The sequence below is a fragment of the Manis javanica genome, chromosome 1, assembly GCF_040802235.1.
Source record: "Manis javanica isolate MJ-LG chromosome 1, MJ_LKY, whole genome shotgun sequence".
Lineage (NCBI taxonomy): Eukaryota > Metazoa > Chordata > Mammalia > Pholidota > Manidae > Manis > Manis javanica.
The window spans coordinates 100,132,796-100,150,579 of record NC_133156.1 but is presented as its reverse complement, the minus strand read 5'-3'; the positions used below and the strand labels follow the sequence as shown (position 1 = coordinate 100,150,579).

Sequence of the window (17,784 nt, the reverse complement as noted above, 5' to 3'; positions counted from 1 at the left end):
GAGATACAGGCACCATTCTCTCACCTAAATGCCCTCTGAACACTTTCTATCCTCTTCATCCTAGTTACAGGAGAGGTGTGACTGACCTCACTCACTGACCCTTTGCCTTCCTTCTCAGTCAGGGCATGTTTGGGGCATGAACACTGCATTAGCTAGAATGTGTTTGGTTGCAGCTACCAAAACCCTGTTGACACCATTTAAACAAAGAAGAGATGTATTTAATCATGGGTTCATGTGTCAGTCTTTTCCAGGTGCTCAACAGTGTCTTTGGCCACCTGATTTTTCTATTTCTTTACTATGTCTTCTTTAGTGTTAGTGTTACCCAAAGGCTAGCTTCCTTTTATTATTAAAATGGCTGGCAGTCTAAAAATCCCACCATCCAGAAGGACATAGAGAAGCTTCCATCAAACCTGTCCTCCATGTTAACAGCCAGACTGGAGCATGTGCCTAATCCTGAATCCCTTTAGGCAGAAGAATGCCAAGCCTGGGTTACCCAGAACAGTCACTTCTGCAGTGCAGATGGGATGGCCTAACTGCTGCACAGTCACACCCCTGGGACCTCAGAGTCAGTCAGAGACAGACCCAGCCCAGCTACATGGCTGCTGTCGAGTCGGGGAGAGATGGCAGGGCATTTGGGGAGACAGCCAAGTGTCCAAAGGTGACACTTTACGGTACGTGTCTCAGTGTTAATGTGCATCACAATTACCTGGAGGGCTTCCTAAAGTTCTCCTTATTGGACCCAACCTCTGAGAGTTTGTGTTTCACATGGTTTGGTGTGGGCCTCAAGAATTTCCATTTCTAACAAATTCCCATATAGAGCTAGTCTTCTGATAAGGGCCACACTTTGGGAAACAACGTAATTTATGTAAATTTCATTATCTAGCATTTTTAGAAGAGTAGCACAGGTTAATTATTTCATGTTTTTTCTTGTGATTTCCTTCTTATGACTTCCTTTGATTTCCCATCTAATAATTTTTATGAAAATATTAGGGACCGTAAGTCACCTTACTTTGCAAAAAAGCTCTATAAAACTAAGAAACCTTTTTCCAAAGCAGCCATAGAATTCTTCAGTTCTTATCTCTTGGTTTACTGCAGCACCAAATATGCATTTACTCAATTAAAATTTTGAATTTAAAAAGATAAGAAAAAAAGCTAATTTTTAAAAGGCTACTAGATTCATTCATTCACTCAGCAACTATTTGTTGAGTACCATGTGCCAGACTCTGCTTTGACTGTACCTCCTAAATGTATTTAGTTCTTAAAAATTTATGACAACTTTCTCATAAATCACCTGAATTGCCTTTTGTATCTGCTGCATACAGATACCCATGAACACAACATAGAAGACTGCAGTGAACTATCTTATCAAGCACATATCCAAGAAAATACTTCCTGAGGGCTGGGCACAGAAGCCAATCTTGATAGAAAAATGTTATTGTTAATGTCCTGTATTTTTATCTTCATTTCAGGAAATTAAAGCAATGAAGAAGAGAATGAGTGAGCTATGTATTGATTTTAACAAAAACCTCAATGAGGATGATACCTTCCTTGTATTTTCCAAGGCTGAACTTGGTAAAATTTTGTTATTTTCTTCGATTAAATCACATGATTTAGGCAAGTAATGTCACTTCACAGTTTGCCAAGTCAAAGTTAAAAGGATTCTTTAAAAAAAGCTCTAGTAACTTCCACAGAGCCCACCACCCATTATACAGAAAACACAACCAAACCACACCTACATTTTAGGCTAATAAGAGTATATACAGTTTCTAGAGACAGTCCAGAGATGATTTCATAATCTTCCTTGGTAACTTATGCTGGCATTAACAGCCTTCAGTGCCTTGAAATTTTTTTGGCCTCACAATGTCCCCTACATTATAACTTAAACTAGTCTCTTCTTATTCTGTTCTGGATCTTCTTGGCTTAATTTTGCCTGTTCTCCATCAAAATACCATCTGCACAAGTGCATGAAACCTGTTCATTTTTTGGATTACCATCTCTTAAGCCACCTGTCCTCAACTGCCACCCCCATTCCAGCAACATCAAAAGGATATTATAAGGATTGTCATTATTTTACTTGAATTTCAGTTACTCTTTAAGATTCCTCGAGCCTCCTAAAGGCACCATGCCAATGCTAAATATACCAATAATGAGAGGAAAAATTGATGTATGAGAAAATGTTTTTTTACAGGTGCTCTTCCTAGTGATTTTATTGACAGTTTAGAAAAGACAGGTAATGACAAGTATAAAATTACTTTAAAATATCCACACTATTTTCCTGTCATGAAGAAATGCTGTATCCCTGAAACCAGAAAGAAGATGGAAATGGCTTTTAATACAAGGTGCAAAGAGGTACTATAAATGTTTTCTTTTGTTTTTATGAAAGATTTTAAGAAAAGGTTTTGCTTTGCTTACCCATGTCGAAGTCAGCTCACAGATTGATATTCCCATTTGTGTGAGCCTTATACCACCTCACATCTCAGACCTACAAGACTCAGTTTTTTCCTTGCTTGTTGGCAACCTGCTCAGTATGGGTACAGGTAAGCTATTATAAAAATAGAACGGGTAAATAAACCAGAAGTCGTATTCTCCCAAGTTGACAGTCCAGTGCTGGTGAGACACATCTTTCTCTCCTCCAAGGCCATTCCAGTTGTCACCATTTCCTACACTGTTGGGAAAAGGAAAAATAAGGTACAGAGTAAGCATCTTTAAGGAGACCTAGAAAAGATACACATTAACTCCATTCATGTCCCACTGACCCAGACTCTGTCATATGGCCATAGCCAGTGGCAGGGGAGGTGGGGCATATGTCCCACTGACACAGACTCTGTCATACAGCCATAGCCAACGGCAGGAGAGGCCAGGGCAAATAGTCTTTAGTTGGCAGCCATTGTTCAGCTAAGGGGATGCTGTCACTAAAAGGAAAAATCAGAAATGGATTCCTAAAGTTAACTAGCCAGTTCCACTACAGCTGCCTTTGTGACTGTTCAAATGACTGTAGGCACCTTTTTTTCCACATACAGAACCCATTCACCATATGTCAGATCCCAACCAGTTACTGCCTTGAGCTCAAAGACCAGGATCTCTGGGTGATGCATAGCCCTTCTCAGTGGTAGCTTCTCATGATCTGGCAGCCTATGTAAGGGAAGCCAAGTTGTCTGGCCCACTTACCTCCAACGCACACAATAAGTGGTAGAATAGGACAGAATAACCAATTTAAAATTCCCATTTGGAAAAGCTAATAATGAGAAAATAGCAGGCTCACACCAGTTTTTAAAAACTGGTTGGAATTGTGAGGATTCAGTGCTCTGGTGGAGTTCCTTCGATGGTCCATTGGACTCATCTGGGTCTTTCTGGCAGGAATTCCTTAAGCAGTCGTGCTCCATGGCCCCGGGGTTTGCCTGCAGGGAATTCTTTCTTGTCCATTACTCTCCATGACCACATCCTGGGCAGCTGCCAGTATAGATTCCTGCTGATGCTGGCTTGAAGCCTGAGGGTTGCTTTAGGGAGCAAGTGAAAAGCTTTTGTAGGCAAGGCTTATGATATCTTTAGCAATAAAATTCCCTCAAAAACTTAGGTTTCTTATCTGTTTGCTTCCAGTCAGATTTATGTTAAAATAACTATACCCAAATATCACTTTTGGTCTTAGTTGTTAAATCTACCAAATCTTTTCTTGTATACTAGCTCCTATATCATGTCCATCTTGCTTTTCCTCAATTTAATGGAGTCTGCTCCAGGGCTTGAGGAGAAAGGCAGTACTCTCAAACTAATCTCTACAGTTGAGTAACTCTTGAGTGACAGTCTATTTTCCTGATGTTATGAGTACAAAGCAATTGGCTGTAACAGCCATCTGAAGCTCCAGACTGTAGGTCACAGACAGAACCTCTGCTAGTAAAATTCTTTTCCTTCCATCTTTGCAAAGTGACCAATTCTCTCTTGAACTCATCACTTTCGTGTAAGTCTTTTTAAAAGCAACAAATACCAACACACACCAACATTACTAGTTTTCCCAAACAATTTCCTTAGAACTAAGACTCAGTAGGTAATTGGCCTGCCTTCCAAGTTACAGCAAGCAATAGTTTCACACATATGATCTGCAGTATAATAAGAATCTCCATCTTCCCAGCCTAGTGTCACTGTCCCCACCTTCAATTCCTACACATTTTACATTTTTGTTGTGGTGGCACTCTATATCTAGTATCAGTCTCTGTGGGCATGAGGGTATAGGTTAAGCAACTACACATACCAAGCCAACAAAAGCAGTGACTCATATAAAATAAAAGTTAGCTCATGTAAGGAGTTACATGCATTCCTCAGAAAGGATTAGTGGTACCAGGGTCCAGGAAGACTGGTGACTTACTGCTTTCTGGTTACCAATTTTCTGTTCAGGATATTGAAAACAGTCCTAATGGTTGCACAAAAGTGTGAATGTAATTAGTGCCACTGAACTGTACACTTAAAAATGGTTAAAATGGCATATTTTATGTCATATATATTTTACCACAATTTTTTTAAAAAGGTTTATTTCCCTTGCAACAAAGGTGGAGGTCAGCTCTGCCATCCTCAGTATTGTGACTTCCAATGTCGTTGTCATCCTCAGCTCACAGCTAGCAGGAAAAGCATCTATAAACAACAACCCAAAAATTTCACTTGTCACTTCATTCAAAGTCCGTTGTCCATTGTGTATCCCGAGGTCACATGAGCTTTAGGGAAGGCTAAGAAAGGTAGTCAGGTGACCACATGTCTAGCAAAAGCTCAGAGAGTTCTGTTACTCAGAGGAAGAATTGGGGAATAGATATTGGGGGGGAAAATTGCAATCTGAAGGGAAGGGCCAAGAAAACTGAAAGAGGTGAAAGAAAAACTCAACTTAGAACTTGGAGAATTATATTATGTGTTTCTCTTATCCATGTTTCCATTATAGTTTTAGCAGGCAATTATGTAGTTTTTGCTTGTGTGCCAGCAAATATATTTAAATATATTCTCATTAGAATCTTCATAGCCACCTGTAACTTAGCTGCTCTTATTGCTCACATATTACAGATGAGAAAACTGAGGCTTAGAAGGTTAACTTTAAGCCTCATTAAGCTTAATGTTAACCATTAAGCAGTAAGTCCCCAAAGGCCAGACAGCTAGTAAATGGGGGAGCCACATTTTGAACCAGATAGTCTGACCTCAGTGTGTGATCTTCCATAGAAACATGTCTAAAATTTATCACTGGAAGTGGTTTTTCTTTCACTTCAACATTTATTTACTTTCTCTAGATTACTTTTCCTTTTATTGTTTAAAAAAGAAAATAAGGTAATATCATTACTTGTATTTTAGTTCAAAAAAATACAGAAAAATGTTTGTAAATAGTTTGAGAAAAATGTCTGAAACATTTTTAGTGTAGAGGTCTGTGATATTAAGTACATTCACATTGCTGTGCAATGATCACCACCATGTGTCTCCACATTTTTTCATGTTTCTCAACTTCAACTCTATACCCATTAAACACTGATTCCCCATTCCCCTCTCTCCTTAGCTGCTGGCATCTGCCATTCTACTTTTGTCTCTATGCATTTTACTACTCTCGGGACCTCATATAAGTAGAATCATACAATATTTGACCGTTTGTGACTGGCTTATTTAACTTTGCATTATGTCTTCAAGGTTTACCCATATTTTAGCACGTGTCAAAATGTCTTTTAAGACAATAATATTCCATCGTATGCTTATATCACATTTTCTTTATCCATTCATCCACCGATGGACATTTAGGTTGCCTTCACCTAATTGGCGACTGGCTATTATTCATATAATGCTGCAGTGAACACAGGTATAAATAACTGAGTCCCTGATTCCTCTTCTCTGGGATATATACCCACAAGTGGAATTGCTGGATCATATGGTAATTCTATTATGTATAATTCAGGTGGGAATCAAAATACCACTCTCCATAGTAGCTGCACCATTTTGCATTCCCATCAGCATTGCACAAAGGTTCCAAACTCACCACATCTTCATTAACACTTACTATTTTGTTTTTCTTTATAACAGCTGTATTGATCGGTGTGAAGTTATATAAAGTGGCAAATTTTGTCTTATCTATATTTTATCCCAATTTTTAAAAGACCTAAGTACCAATATTTGGTGCAGTCCTGTCAGTGAGACTAAATGTGGAATTATTGCAGTCATTAAGAATGTATTGTCACTCAAAGCTCACAGTACCTAAAATTTTATTAAGACTTCATAACTGTTTCCTGAGTTTTAAAAAGTCAGTTATTTCAGAAACCAAGTTGGATCATGAATTTTTTTTTAAGTCTGAAACACCAAAATGGAATAATTTGTTAGAAATTAAGATGATTTAAACATAGTTGACAGTTTTACCAACCTAAAAATACATATAGGGATTCTTCTCTTTAACACTTTAGATGCAATTGATTATTAACCTTTGCTTTTGTTACTGTTATTTCTTACCAGAAAAACACTGTAATTCTACAGCAGCTACTCCCCCTGCGGGCCCGAGTAGCCAAACTGCTGGGCTACAGCTCACATGCCGACTTCGTCCTTGAAGTGAACACTGCAAAGAGTACCAGCCATGTGGCAGCCTTTCTAGGTTAGCTATCCCTTTTTCATAAGTTGTATTTTTCCATTTCTCTTTTTCCTTCGACTAAGTCACTGTATTCTGCTGAATGAATATGCTCTTACGATGAATTTATTCTTTTTGTTACATAGGAAAGATAATCATGTGTTTGGTTCTGTAAGGGATACAGCAGTGAGGTGAAGGAAGGCAACAGTCTGAGAAAGGAGAAAACTCATGGGACATGTGCAAAACCATGTAATTCTGATTAGGCCTGTGAGACAATGTGTTACTGCAGGTAGCAAGAGGATAACACAGATGGGAATATGCCAGTTTTAAATTAAACAAATTAGAAAGTGAAATAGTCAAAATTAACCACAGTATGAAAACTGTGATATCCACCTGAAAAGTAGAATTATCCTGTCCATACAGACCTTCTTCATAGAAACGGGACAGTGAAAAACAAAACCCATGGCTATTGAAGGTGTTGAGCAGTTTTGGGTAATACCAATTACAGGTCACATCGGATTTCTTTTCCTTGACTTTCTGAGGATCTCAGCCTTATTAAAGAGCAATCATGTACTTGAGTTTAGTTTTACTCGTGCTTTGTTTTCTGAACTGTAATTCTTGAGTCAGAGTTCTCTGAGGTAAACTTCAGCTTTAGATGCTGAGAGCAATTTGTGGCCTGGTTCGGGTGGTGCTGAAAGGAAAAGGGATGAGGAGCCATTAAATAAATTACTCTGAAGAGAACAATAGGACTATCACCATAGACCCTGATTTCCCTCCCTCCCTCCCAGTTTCTCTCTATCAAGTACTACAGAGAAGGAGGCACTGTGCTAAAATCCTGGCAGTATGTATGAATGGGCTTCCTCCCAAGAGCAACAGATCATTGACTTTTCCTATTTCCCTCACAGATGATTTAAGCCAGAAACTAAAACCCCTGGGTGAGGCAGAACGAGAGTTTATTCTGAATTTGAAGAAAAAGGAATGTGAAGAGAGAGGTTTTAACTATGATGGGAAAATCAATGCCTGGGATCTACATTATTACATGACTCAGACAGAAGAACTCAAGTACTCTGTAGACCAAGAGATCCTCAAGGAGTACTTCCCCATCGAAGTGGTCACAGAAGGCTTGCTGAGCATCTACCAGGAGTTGCTGGGACTTTCATTTGAACAAGTGGCAGACCCTCATGTGTGGAATCAGAGTGTTACACTGTACACTGTGAAGGATAAAGCGACAGGAGAAGTATTGGGACAGTTCTACTTGGACCTCTATCCAAGGTACTGAGGCTCGTATCGTTGAAAGGGACCTTAGGGATTAACCTCCTATCAGATTAAGTCTTGTCTTTCCAGAGTTCTCATGTCTGGTTCTCAGTAAAGGGATTAAAGATGTGGGATGTGAAGCCAGAATGTCTGGCTCCATCACTTACTGGGCAAGTTAGCTAATGATCTGTGCCTCAGTTTTCTTACCTATATTACAGGTCCTATAAAATGGGAACACTAATCTTACCTACTATATAGGGTTGTTGTAAGGATAAAATGATTAATTACATGCAAAGCATTAATTAGAAGACTCCACAGCATATAGCAAGTGCTTAATACGTGTTAGCAGTTATCATCATCATTTTCATCATCTAGTTTGTGTACTGCACTTACTTAACTTAAAATTCACCTCCAAGATGTTTATTATTCAGGTAATGTGTCTACTAATCCTTTAAATCTGTGGCTACTCCCCTGATGGTGGCTAAGAGGCAGTGCAATGATAATAGGAAGAGCAGAATCTTTGCAGTCAAATTTGAGTTGGAATGCCAGTGAGACAACCTCTCAGAGACTCATTTCCTCCTCTGTATCATGTGACTGATGATCCCTTTACAGATTGTTTTGTATATTAGACTGTATATGAAAACCTCCCAGGCTAGGTATTCAGTCAGTGGTAAGAATTCAAAATACTATTATTGTTGTTCTGTAGTTTGTGGTAACTGTGGACTCCACAGTGTTTCATCAGACATGAAAGGATTTGAATCACCTTCTCTCTAGACTGCTTTCTAAAACAAAGCTAGCCTCTTACATTACCAATCCATTTTACTAAATAGGCCAAACAAAATTACAGATTCATCCTAGTTCACTAGCACAGGTGAGTTTGTAATCCACAAACCTTAGGTAACTTCAGGTAGCTGCTGGGAAGAAGGCTGAATAACTGGCCATCCAGACAGTGGGCAGAGTTGTCTTATCCAAGTGCTCTATGGACTCACTGTCACTTCTGATATGACCTGAAAATAAACCACTGTCAAATATAGATGGGTCTACTTTTAATTGAAAAAATGTCAGCATACATTTTTAAACCAAGAATTCTTTCAAGGGAAATCCTTAAATATCAGAGCCTCCTGTAACTGTCCCCAGACTCTCTTTCCAGGGTCAAAGATAGCAGTTCTTGCCACCCCATCCTGCCATCTCTCTGCCAAAATATAATTGGTTTCTTTTGTACTCTAAGATCTAGCTGTCGCTACTAGCACTCTGATATTGAGACCAGAGAGTGATCTCTTGTGAGAGTACTGACCCACCTACTATTCACTTCCTGTCACCTTACAGGCTCACTTCATGAAGGTAAGATAGATTAACTCTATTCTTTGTCTAACCGACTCAAAACAGGGTATTTGGAGTAGGTTTAGGAAAGACCAGTTTCTTTTTTTCTTTAATCATCTTTCAGTTTTTATTCATATCAGATATTGAGATTCACAAACAAAACTCTGATGGTTCCAACATCAGATTGCCAAATAAGGACATTTTAAAAAATCACCATCATTTTATAAATCAAATGTAAAAAGATGTAGTCTCAGAATAAGAAACCTGTTGAAATTAAATAAATCAAGTGTATTTTTTAAAAGGAAAGATTAGAAAACCTCAATGTCACTGATTTTAAAATTGGCAGAAAGTCTTTGATATTTTTAAAATTCTCCAAGTATATCAACTATTGTCTCTCTAACACAGTAGTACTTGTATTGTTCTCAAATCAAGAATGTTTTTATGGCCTTTCATAATGTACCAAGAAGTATAAAATATAACAGGATAAACACTTCCCAGATTTCTTCAGTTAGTTTTCCCCTGTTAAAAGTAAGAGCTATAGATCTATTTATCGGGTTACACATTTCCACCTAATTACATGAAATCATTCCAGAAATACTGGTGAACCCATTGAACAACTAGAAGCTTGGCTAGCTTAAAATGTTACCAAATTCAGTGCACAGTTACCAGCAGTGGGTTCTCGGTCCCTGGGTTCTCTCCCAAACCCTGTCTTCCCTTCCCATGCCCCTGCTCACTCTTACCTCAGCCTGCTCAGTGATTCTGCCCCACACTCAGCTGTAGGTCTGGGCCTATACCCGCCCTTCCTTTTTTCTGTTCCCTTGCCCTGGCCATAGTGGGTTTTTCACCAGTGCTTTTAGGGCAACAGGGTTTTTTGTCCTTTCTCTAGAAGTTTAAGGCTTTTGTTCTTAGGGCAGCGGTAAGAGGGATCTCAGCAAAGCTTCACGCCTTTACCACACCAGCTGCTCCGATCCCCCAGACCTGCATCAGGAATGCTTTCTCAGCTCTTACCTTGCCACAAGTCTTTTTATGTGCACCCAGTGAGGTCTACAGATCCTGCAAATACATGCAACATTTCTCTTGTCTGCAGCTTCTAGTGGTTCCCTATTTTTGCTGTTCCAGCATCATCCTTTAGCAATTTATTAAAATGTTTTCTTACTGACATCTATAGTATCTGCCCCAGGTAAAAAAAATACTTGCTCCTTTCCTTCCTCTCTCTCCTTGGAGGCACCTGTCTTAGACTGTAGATTAGTTGATTGCCCTTCAACCTCTGCTTTCTGATGGGTTCAGGAAAAGTTGGACTTTGCAGGTTATCCAGCATGCTGTTGCAGGGATAGGAGCAATGCCTTTCCCAGCTTTATATGTTATAATAGAAAACTGAGAAAAGTCTATTTTTTTCAACTTGAATAGCATCAGCAGGAAAAAAACAGTAATAAGAGTCATCTAGAAAAGATAATAGAGAAAAAATGTAGTAATAAAAACTAAAAAATCCACCCTAAACCTAAGGTACTGTTAGTCTTCTGAGCAAAAAAAAAAAAAGGAAACCTACTCGTAGATTAAAGTCTAAGGACCCTCAGCTTTTGGAGAGACCACCAATGATACTGCATTGTCTAAGAATAGACAACTTTATAGTATAATTTATGCTTTTTCTCAGGCTAACTAAAAGTATTGTTTCAAAAAGGCCTATCTAGTTTAAAAAGGAAAAAGGAGCTCCTTTAATTGTCAGTACTGATTCTCCCCTCCTTGGGTAGAAGGAACAACCTTATTATCTAGTATTTGGTTTTTATCTGTTCTAATTTTAAGGAAAAACTACCTAGTGAACCAAAATGTATCTTTTATCTCAAATTTGCTTCAACACAATTTAGTGTCTCATGACTCCGCCTTTGAAGAAGAAAATCAGGAGCTCATTAAAATAAAGTGGATGTCCTGCTATAGACTAGGTGTGGTGTATATTCTTAACTTCTGCATTACAGTTCTCAACAAGAGAAACCTTGGAGCTCTAACTCATGTGACGTGATAGTGGGGTTTTCATTTTAGTTTTTCTATTTTAACAAAATGTTGATATCCTTTCTAAAAGGTGAATTAAATGTTTCCAAGCATCTTCTGGTATCAAATATCACTTAATGATCAAGAGAGGCCACTCCAGTTGTTGCTGGAAAGAGTGTTCTTATGTCACCAACTCTGCTTTTGGTTCCTTAGGGAAGGAAAATACAACCACGCAGCCTGCTTTGGTCTCCAGCCCGGCTGCCTCCTCCCTGATGGGAGCCGCATGATGTCGGTGGCCGCCCTTGTGGTGAACTTTACCCAGCCACTGGCAGGTCGCCCCTCTCTCCTGAGGCACGATGAGGTGAGGACCTACTTCCATGAATTTGGTCATGTCATGCATCAGATTTGTGCACAGGTGAGTGATTTTTTATGGTAAACCTATCAGTTGCTTTTCTAAATTTTTTGTATCCACTGCTGTCAGGTTTCTCCCCAACCATGTTTTTTCAGAAACTGAACATGTTCAAGAATTTGTTCATAGGCCTTCTGCAAAAAATGGAAAATGTTTCTTATTGTGTCCTGTTTCACACCATATTTTTACTCAGAGGTTGATTCACCGATGAAAGAGATTCATTGACCACCACCGTATGGAAAAGGAAAGAAGGTTATTAAGAAAGAGTTACAAATACTCTGTTTTTACCTTTTAATTAATTTCTTCTCTGTAGGAGTTTGGTATAAACTTCACAGATAAACCATGCTGTAATCTTTCTCTTCTACTTACTGATGATTTTTTTAGTTCAGTGATTTTCTACCATCTCAGACTCTTTACTCCTTTTTAAATAATATGTATCTTATAACACTTTACTAGGCTCAAATTAAAATCATAGATAATATAGTATAACCATGGGGATAATTTGCAAGGGAAGGGATGTGTGCATGCAATGGATTGCAACTCATTTCTTTCTATTCCTGAAAATGAAAAGTGTATCTATTCTCAGCTTTGTTACACAGTCCAATAAACTGGGATTGAACTTTTCTATGATAAGCTATATGAACTTGCTAATATTTAACTGTAATTGACATGAAACTATCTAGTTCAGGAGTTCAACCTAACAGTTTAAAAAGCCTATAGTAATGGAAGTGGACAGTTTGCCAAATCTGAAATCTCTGTGCATCTCTAATGGTAAACTTTTAAAAATAACCTTTTATATTAGAATAGATTTATCAAAAAGTTGAAGAGCTAGAACAGAAATTGCCTGTGTACCCCTCATCCTGTTTCCCTTACTGTTAATATCTTAGATTACTGTAGTGCCTTTGTTACAACCAGAAGCCAGTATTGGTATAGTATTCCTAACTAAGCTATATATTTTATTTGGGTTTTACTACTTTTCCCCTAACTTCATTTCTCCATACAGAGAATTTTTTAATTGATGTAATGTCCTCACTTAACATAAGAGATATTTTTTTTTATGTTTCTCAAATGGTAGTGTGGGCACGGCTATGTAGTAAGACATAATGAAGAGTTCAGAGATTTGCACTATATGTGAGTAACTCTGAAGCCTACAGCAAAAACTGCAGACTGATATTAATGGTTTGTGTTACCATCTCAAGTCCACAAATGGTATTGCCAGTTGTCTTAGTTTGGGCTGCAGTAAGAGAATACCGTAGACTGGGTGGCTTATGAACAACAGAAATTTATTTCTCACAGCTCGGGCACCTGAAAGTGCAAGGTTAAGGCGCCAGCAGATCCGATGTCCAGTGAGGACCTGCTTTCTCGTTCAGAGACAGTACTTTCTCACTGTGTCCTCACATGGTGGGAAGGGTGAGGAAGCTCCTGGGTATTTTTTTTAATTAATTTTTTAATTAAGGTATTATTGATATACAGTCTTATGAAGATTTCACATGAAAAACAATGTGGTTACTACATTCACCCATATTATTGAGTCCCCCCCATGCCCCATTGCAGTCAATGTCCATCAGTATAGTAAAATGCCACAGAGTCACTACTTGTCTGGTATATTTTTTATAAGGTCTTTAATCTCACTCATGAGAACTCTGTCCTCATGATTTAATCACTTCCCAAAGGCCCCACCTCCTACTGTCACAATTGGGGATAGGTTTCAACATACGGATTTGGAGGGGACACAAACATTCTGTCCATAGCACCAGTGGTAACATGATTTTCCAAAATGGTTAGCACCTCTAGGGAAACTTCCAAATAAAGAAGTAATCTTACTTTGATTTACATTATTGATCCCGGTAGTAAGAGTCTTAGAAATTAATTGTATAAAAAATGCTTTGCAAAAATATGTCAAATGGAATTAGTTTCTGGGCCCACTTATAAATTTTTTCATTTATATGAATGTCCAGCAGCACATATGAATAATGTGCAGAATATGAGACAATTTTTCGTTGTCCTGACATGTACAGTTCAGGTCTGGATTGCATCCAGCATTCCCAGCCCTCAGAGTAGCCCCTAATCACCGTAATAACCAAAAATGTCCCCTCACATTTCCAAAATACTACTATCACCTGTGTTAAAAAAACTGTTTAGTTCTTTCATTTTCCTAATGATTCCACATTTTATCTTTTTTTAAAAAAAGGGGAATAGAGTGAATCTATTGAGATAAATAAATCCTGATATGCTGATCTAGCCATTTCTACCCTCTGTTTAATTTAAGAAAGGAAATCTTGCAGAACTGCCTAAATTGTATTTCTTAGGTAATTTTAAAGTCTATCTTCACAGCAGAAGGGTACCTTAAATACTTATTTTCCATCAGTTTCTAGTCTATGACTGACATTTCCTTTAACTAAGATAAATCTAAGTTTCCATTTTTCTGAAGTATTTTTATGACTATCTTAGAAAAGTCATATACTTTTCTTAATTTCAGAGTTACAGGATATTACTTGGTTTATCCAATATCTAGCTATATATTTGTATAGAGATAAACAGTGGTCTGCCTTCAGAACAGTGGATCTTAACTGTTTTGGTTCTGAGGACTCCATGAAAAATGTGATTTAAGCTGTGGATATTTTTCCCAGGAAAATGCACATACCCTCATCCACTCAGATTTTTACTTGTAATTCCAATTGTATAATTAGTGAGCATGGAAACTAGCTTTGTGGAGTTAGGTCCTAATGAATTCCAAGTTAAGAACTCCCGGGTTATAGCAGTTTCCTCCTTATCTGGATGTTGATTATCAGCTAATGATTTCATAATGAAGTAACTCGGTGTGTTAGTCACATTTATGAAAATAATAGTACTCCTCAGATTGGGTTTTCAGTGTTTTTGATACCTATTCTTATTTTCAGACACAGTTCTCTTATAACCTTATTATCACATGCTTACCATATATTCATAATGTAGTTCTCCACGACTCTGTTCTCATTATTTCTTATATTATTTTTCATCCTTTGAGATAGTCACTTTAGTCCTGGAAAATTATCTTCTTGGTACTGTATCATTTTAGAGCACTTTGACTCATGACTGAAATGTAAATATATATAAATGTGTGTATAGATGTATAAACTACATATGAATATATAATATATATATGACTGCAAGCAGAGAAAGACAAATACCATATGATTTCAGTTATTTCTGGAATATAAAAGCAAAGGGAAAAAAAAGGAAGAAAACAGAGTTTGACTTACAGACACTGAAAAGTCACTAGTGGTTACCAAGGGGAAGGGCAGTGGGTGGGTGGGAGTAGAGGGAGGAGAACTGTTGAACCACTGCTACGTGCCTTTGATAATAAAAAATAATAATTAAAAAAAAATACAGTGGAGGCGGAGCGAGGATGGCGGCGTGAGTAGAGCAGTGGAAATCTCCTCCCAAAAACACATAGAGCTATGAAAATATACCAAAGAAAAATCTTCCTAAAATAGAGACCACAGGACACAGGACAACATCCAGACCACATCTACACCTGCAAGAACCCAGCGCCTTGTGAAGGGGTTAAGATATAAGCCCCGGCCCGGCGGGACCCGAGCGCCCCTCCCCCCGGCTCCCGGCGGGTGGAAAGAAACCGGCGCGGTTTTTTTTTGGCAAGTGCTTTTTGGAAGCCTTAAAGGGACGGGCCCCCGTTGCTAGGGAAGCAGGGTGGCGGGACTGGTGAGCAGGTGTCTGGGACCGGCGCCTGAGGACAAAGAATATCCCGCGTTTCTCCCTGCGGGACCGGCGGGCGGGTGCCTGAGACCGGCGCTTGAGGACGGAGGAAATCGCGCGTTTTTCCCTTTTTTTTTCTCTTTTTGTCGAGCGCTTTTTGGAAGCTTTAAAGGGACAGGGACCCCGGTGCAAGGGAGGCAGGGTGGCGGGACTGGTGAGCGGATGCCTGGGACCGGCGCCTGAGGACAAAGAATATCCCACGTTTTTCCCTGCAGGACCGGGGGGCGGGTGCCTGAGACCGGCACTTGAGGACAGAGGAAATCGCGCGTTTTTCCCCTTTTTTTTTCTTTCTCTTTTTTGCGAGTGCTTTTTGGAAGCCTAAAAGGGAGAGGGACCCCGGTGCTAGGGAGGCAGGGCGGCGGGACTGGTGAGCGGGTGCCTGGGACCGGTGCCTGAGGACAAAGAATATCGCGCGTTTTTCCCTGTGGGACTGGTGGGTGGGAGCCTGAGACCGGCACCTGAGGACGGAGGAAATCGCGCGTTTTTCCCCTTTTTTTTCTCTCTTTTTGGCGAGTGCTTTTTGGAAGCCTTAAAGGGACAGGGACCCCAGTGCTAGGGAGGCAGGGCGGCGGGACTGGTGAGTGGGTGCCTGGGACCAGCACCTGAGGACAAAGAATATCGAGCGTTCCTTCCCTGTGGGACCGGTGGGTGGGTGCTTTTTGGAAGCTTGAAAGGACAGGGACCCTGGTGCTAGGGAGACAGGGCAGCAGGACCAGTGAGCGGGTGCCTGGGACCGGCACCTGAGGACAAAAGAAAAAAAAAATCGTGTGTTTTTTCCTTTTTTTCTTCCTTTCTGTTCCCTCTCTCATTGCTGCTGTTGTTGTTTTGGTTTGGAGAATGCTTTTTGGAAGTCTTAAAGGGGCAGGACAGGTCACTTAGACCAGAGGCAGGGAATCTGGGGATCTCTGGGCACTCTAACCCCCTGGGCAGCAGGGAGCACAGAGGCCCCTTACGGAGATAAATAGCCTCCCTGCCGCTCCTCCTTCAACGGGGCTCCACCATTTTGGAGGAACAGCCCCAGCCAGGCCAAGCCCACAGCAACAGCAGAGATAAACCCCAAAGCAACTGGGTAGGAAGCAGAAGCCCTGTCTGCGCACAGCTGCCCAGCACAAGCCACTAGAGGTCGCTATTCTCCCAGGAAAAGGCCACAAACCAACAAGAAGGGAAGCTCTTCCAGCAGTCACTCGTACCAGCTCTGCAAACTATCTCTATCACCATGAAAAGGCAAAACTACAGGCAGACAAAGATCACAGAGACAAAACCTGAGAGGGAGACAGACCTAACCAGTCCTCCTGAAAAAGAATTCAAAATAAAAGTCATGAACATGCTGACGGAGATGCAGAGAAAAATGCAAGAGCAATGGGATGAGATGCAGAGAAAAATGCAAGAGCAGTGGGATGAGATGCAGAGAAAAATGCAAGAGCAGTGGGATGAAGTCCGGAAGGAGATCACAGAGGTCAGGAAGGAGATCACAGAAGTGAAACAATCCCTGGAAGGATTTATAAGCAGAATGGATAAGATGCAAGAGGCCATTGAAGGAATAGAAGCCAGAGAACAGGAACGTATAGAAGCTGACATAGAGAGAGATAAAAGGATCTCCAGGAATGAAACAACACTAAGAGAAATATGTGACCAATACAAAAGGAATAATATTCATATTATAGGGATACCAGAAGAAGAAGAAAGAGGAAAAGGGATAGAAAGTCTCTTTGAAGAAATAATTGCTGAAAACTTCCCCAAACTGGGGGAGGAAATAATCAAACAGACCATGGAATTACACAGAACTCCCAACAGAAAGGATCCAAGGAGGACAACACCAAGACACATAGTAATTAAAATGGCAAGGATCAAGGACAAGGAAAGAGTTTTAAAGGCAGCTAGAGGGAAAAAGGTCACCTATAAAGGAAAACCCATCAGGCTAACATCAGACTTCTCGACAGAAACCCTACAGGCCAGAAGAGAATGGCATGATATACTTAATGCAATGAAACAGAAGGGCCTTGAACCAAGGATACTGTATCCAGCACGACTATCATTTAAATATGATGGCGGGATTAAACAATTCCCAGACAAGCAAAAGCTGAGAGAATTTGCTTCCCACAAACCACCTCTACAGGGCATCCTACAGGGACTGCTCTAGATGGGAGCACCCCTAAAAAGAGCACAGAACAAAACACACAACATATGAAGAATGGAGAAGGAGGAATAAGAAGGTAGAGAAGAAAAGAATCTCCAGACAGTGTATATAACAGCTCAATAAGCGAGCTAAGTTAGGCACTAAGATACTAAAGAAGCTAACCTTGAACCTTTGGTAACCACGAATCTAAAGCCTGCAATGGCAATAAGTACATATCTCTCAATAGGCACCCTAAATGTAAATGGACTTAATGCACCAATCAAAAGACATAGAGTAATAGAATGGATAAAAAAGCAAGACCCATCTATATGCTGCTTACAAGAAACTCACCTTAAACCCAAAGATAAGCATAGACTAAAA

General features: G+C 39.8%; 1 protein-coding gene across 3 annotated transcripts in view; it reads left to right on the top strand.

Annotated features, from left to right (window-relative positions):
• The window catches only part of NLN (neurolysin), a 181,968-nt gene that overhangs the window by 78,268 nt on the left and 85,916 nt on the right, over positions 1-17,784 (top strand). For all 3 annotated transcript variants that reach the window (XM_037026144.2, XM_073235642.1, XM_037026145.2), the window contains 5 exons: positions 1,470-1,572; positions 2,189-2,349; positions 6,457-6,592; positions 7,471-7,837; positions 11,336-11,537. In XM_037026144.2, the coding sequence (XP_036882039.2) occupies positions 1,470-1,572; positions 2,189-2,349; positions 6,457-6,592; positions 7,471-7,837; positions 11,336-11,537 (969 nt within the window). The remainder of the gene's footprint in view (positions 1-1,469; positions 1,573-2,188; positions 2,350-6,456; positions 6,593-7,470; positions 7,838-11,335; positions 11,538-17,784) is intronic.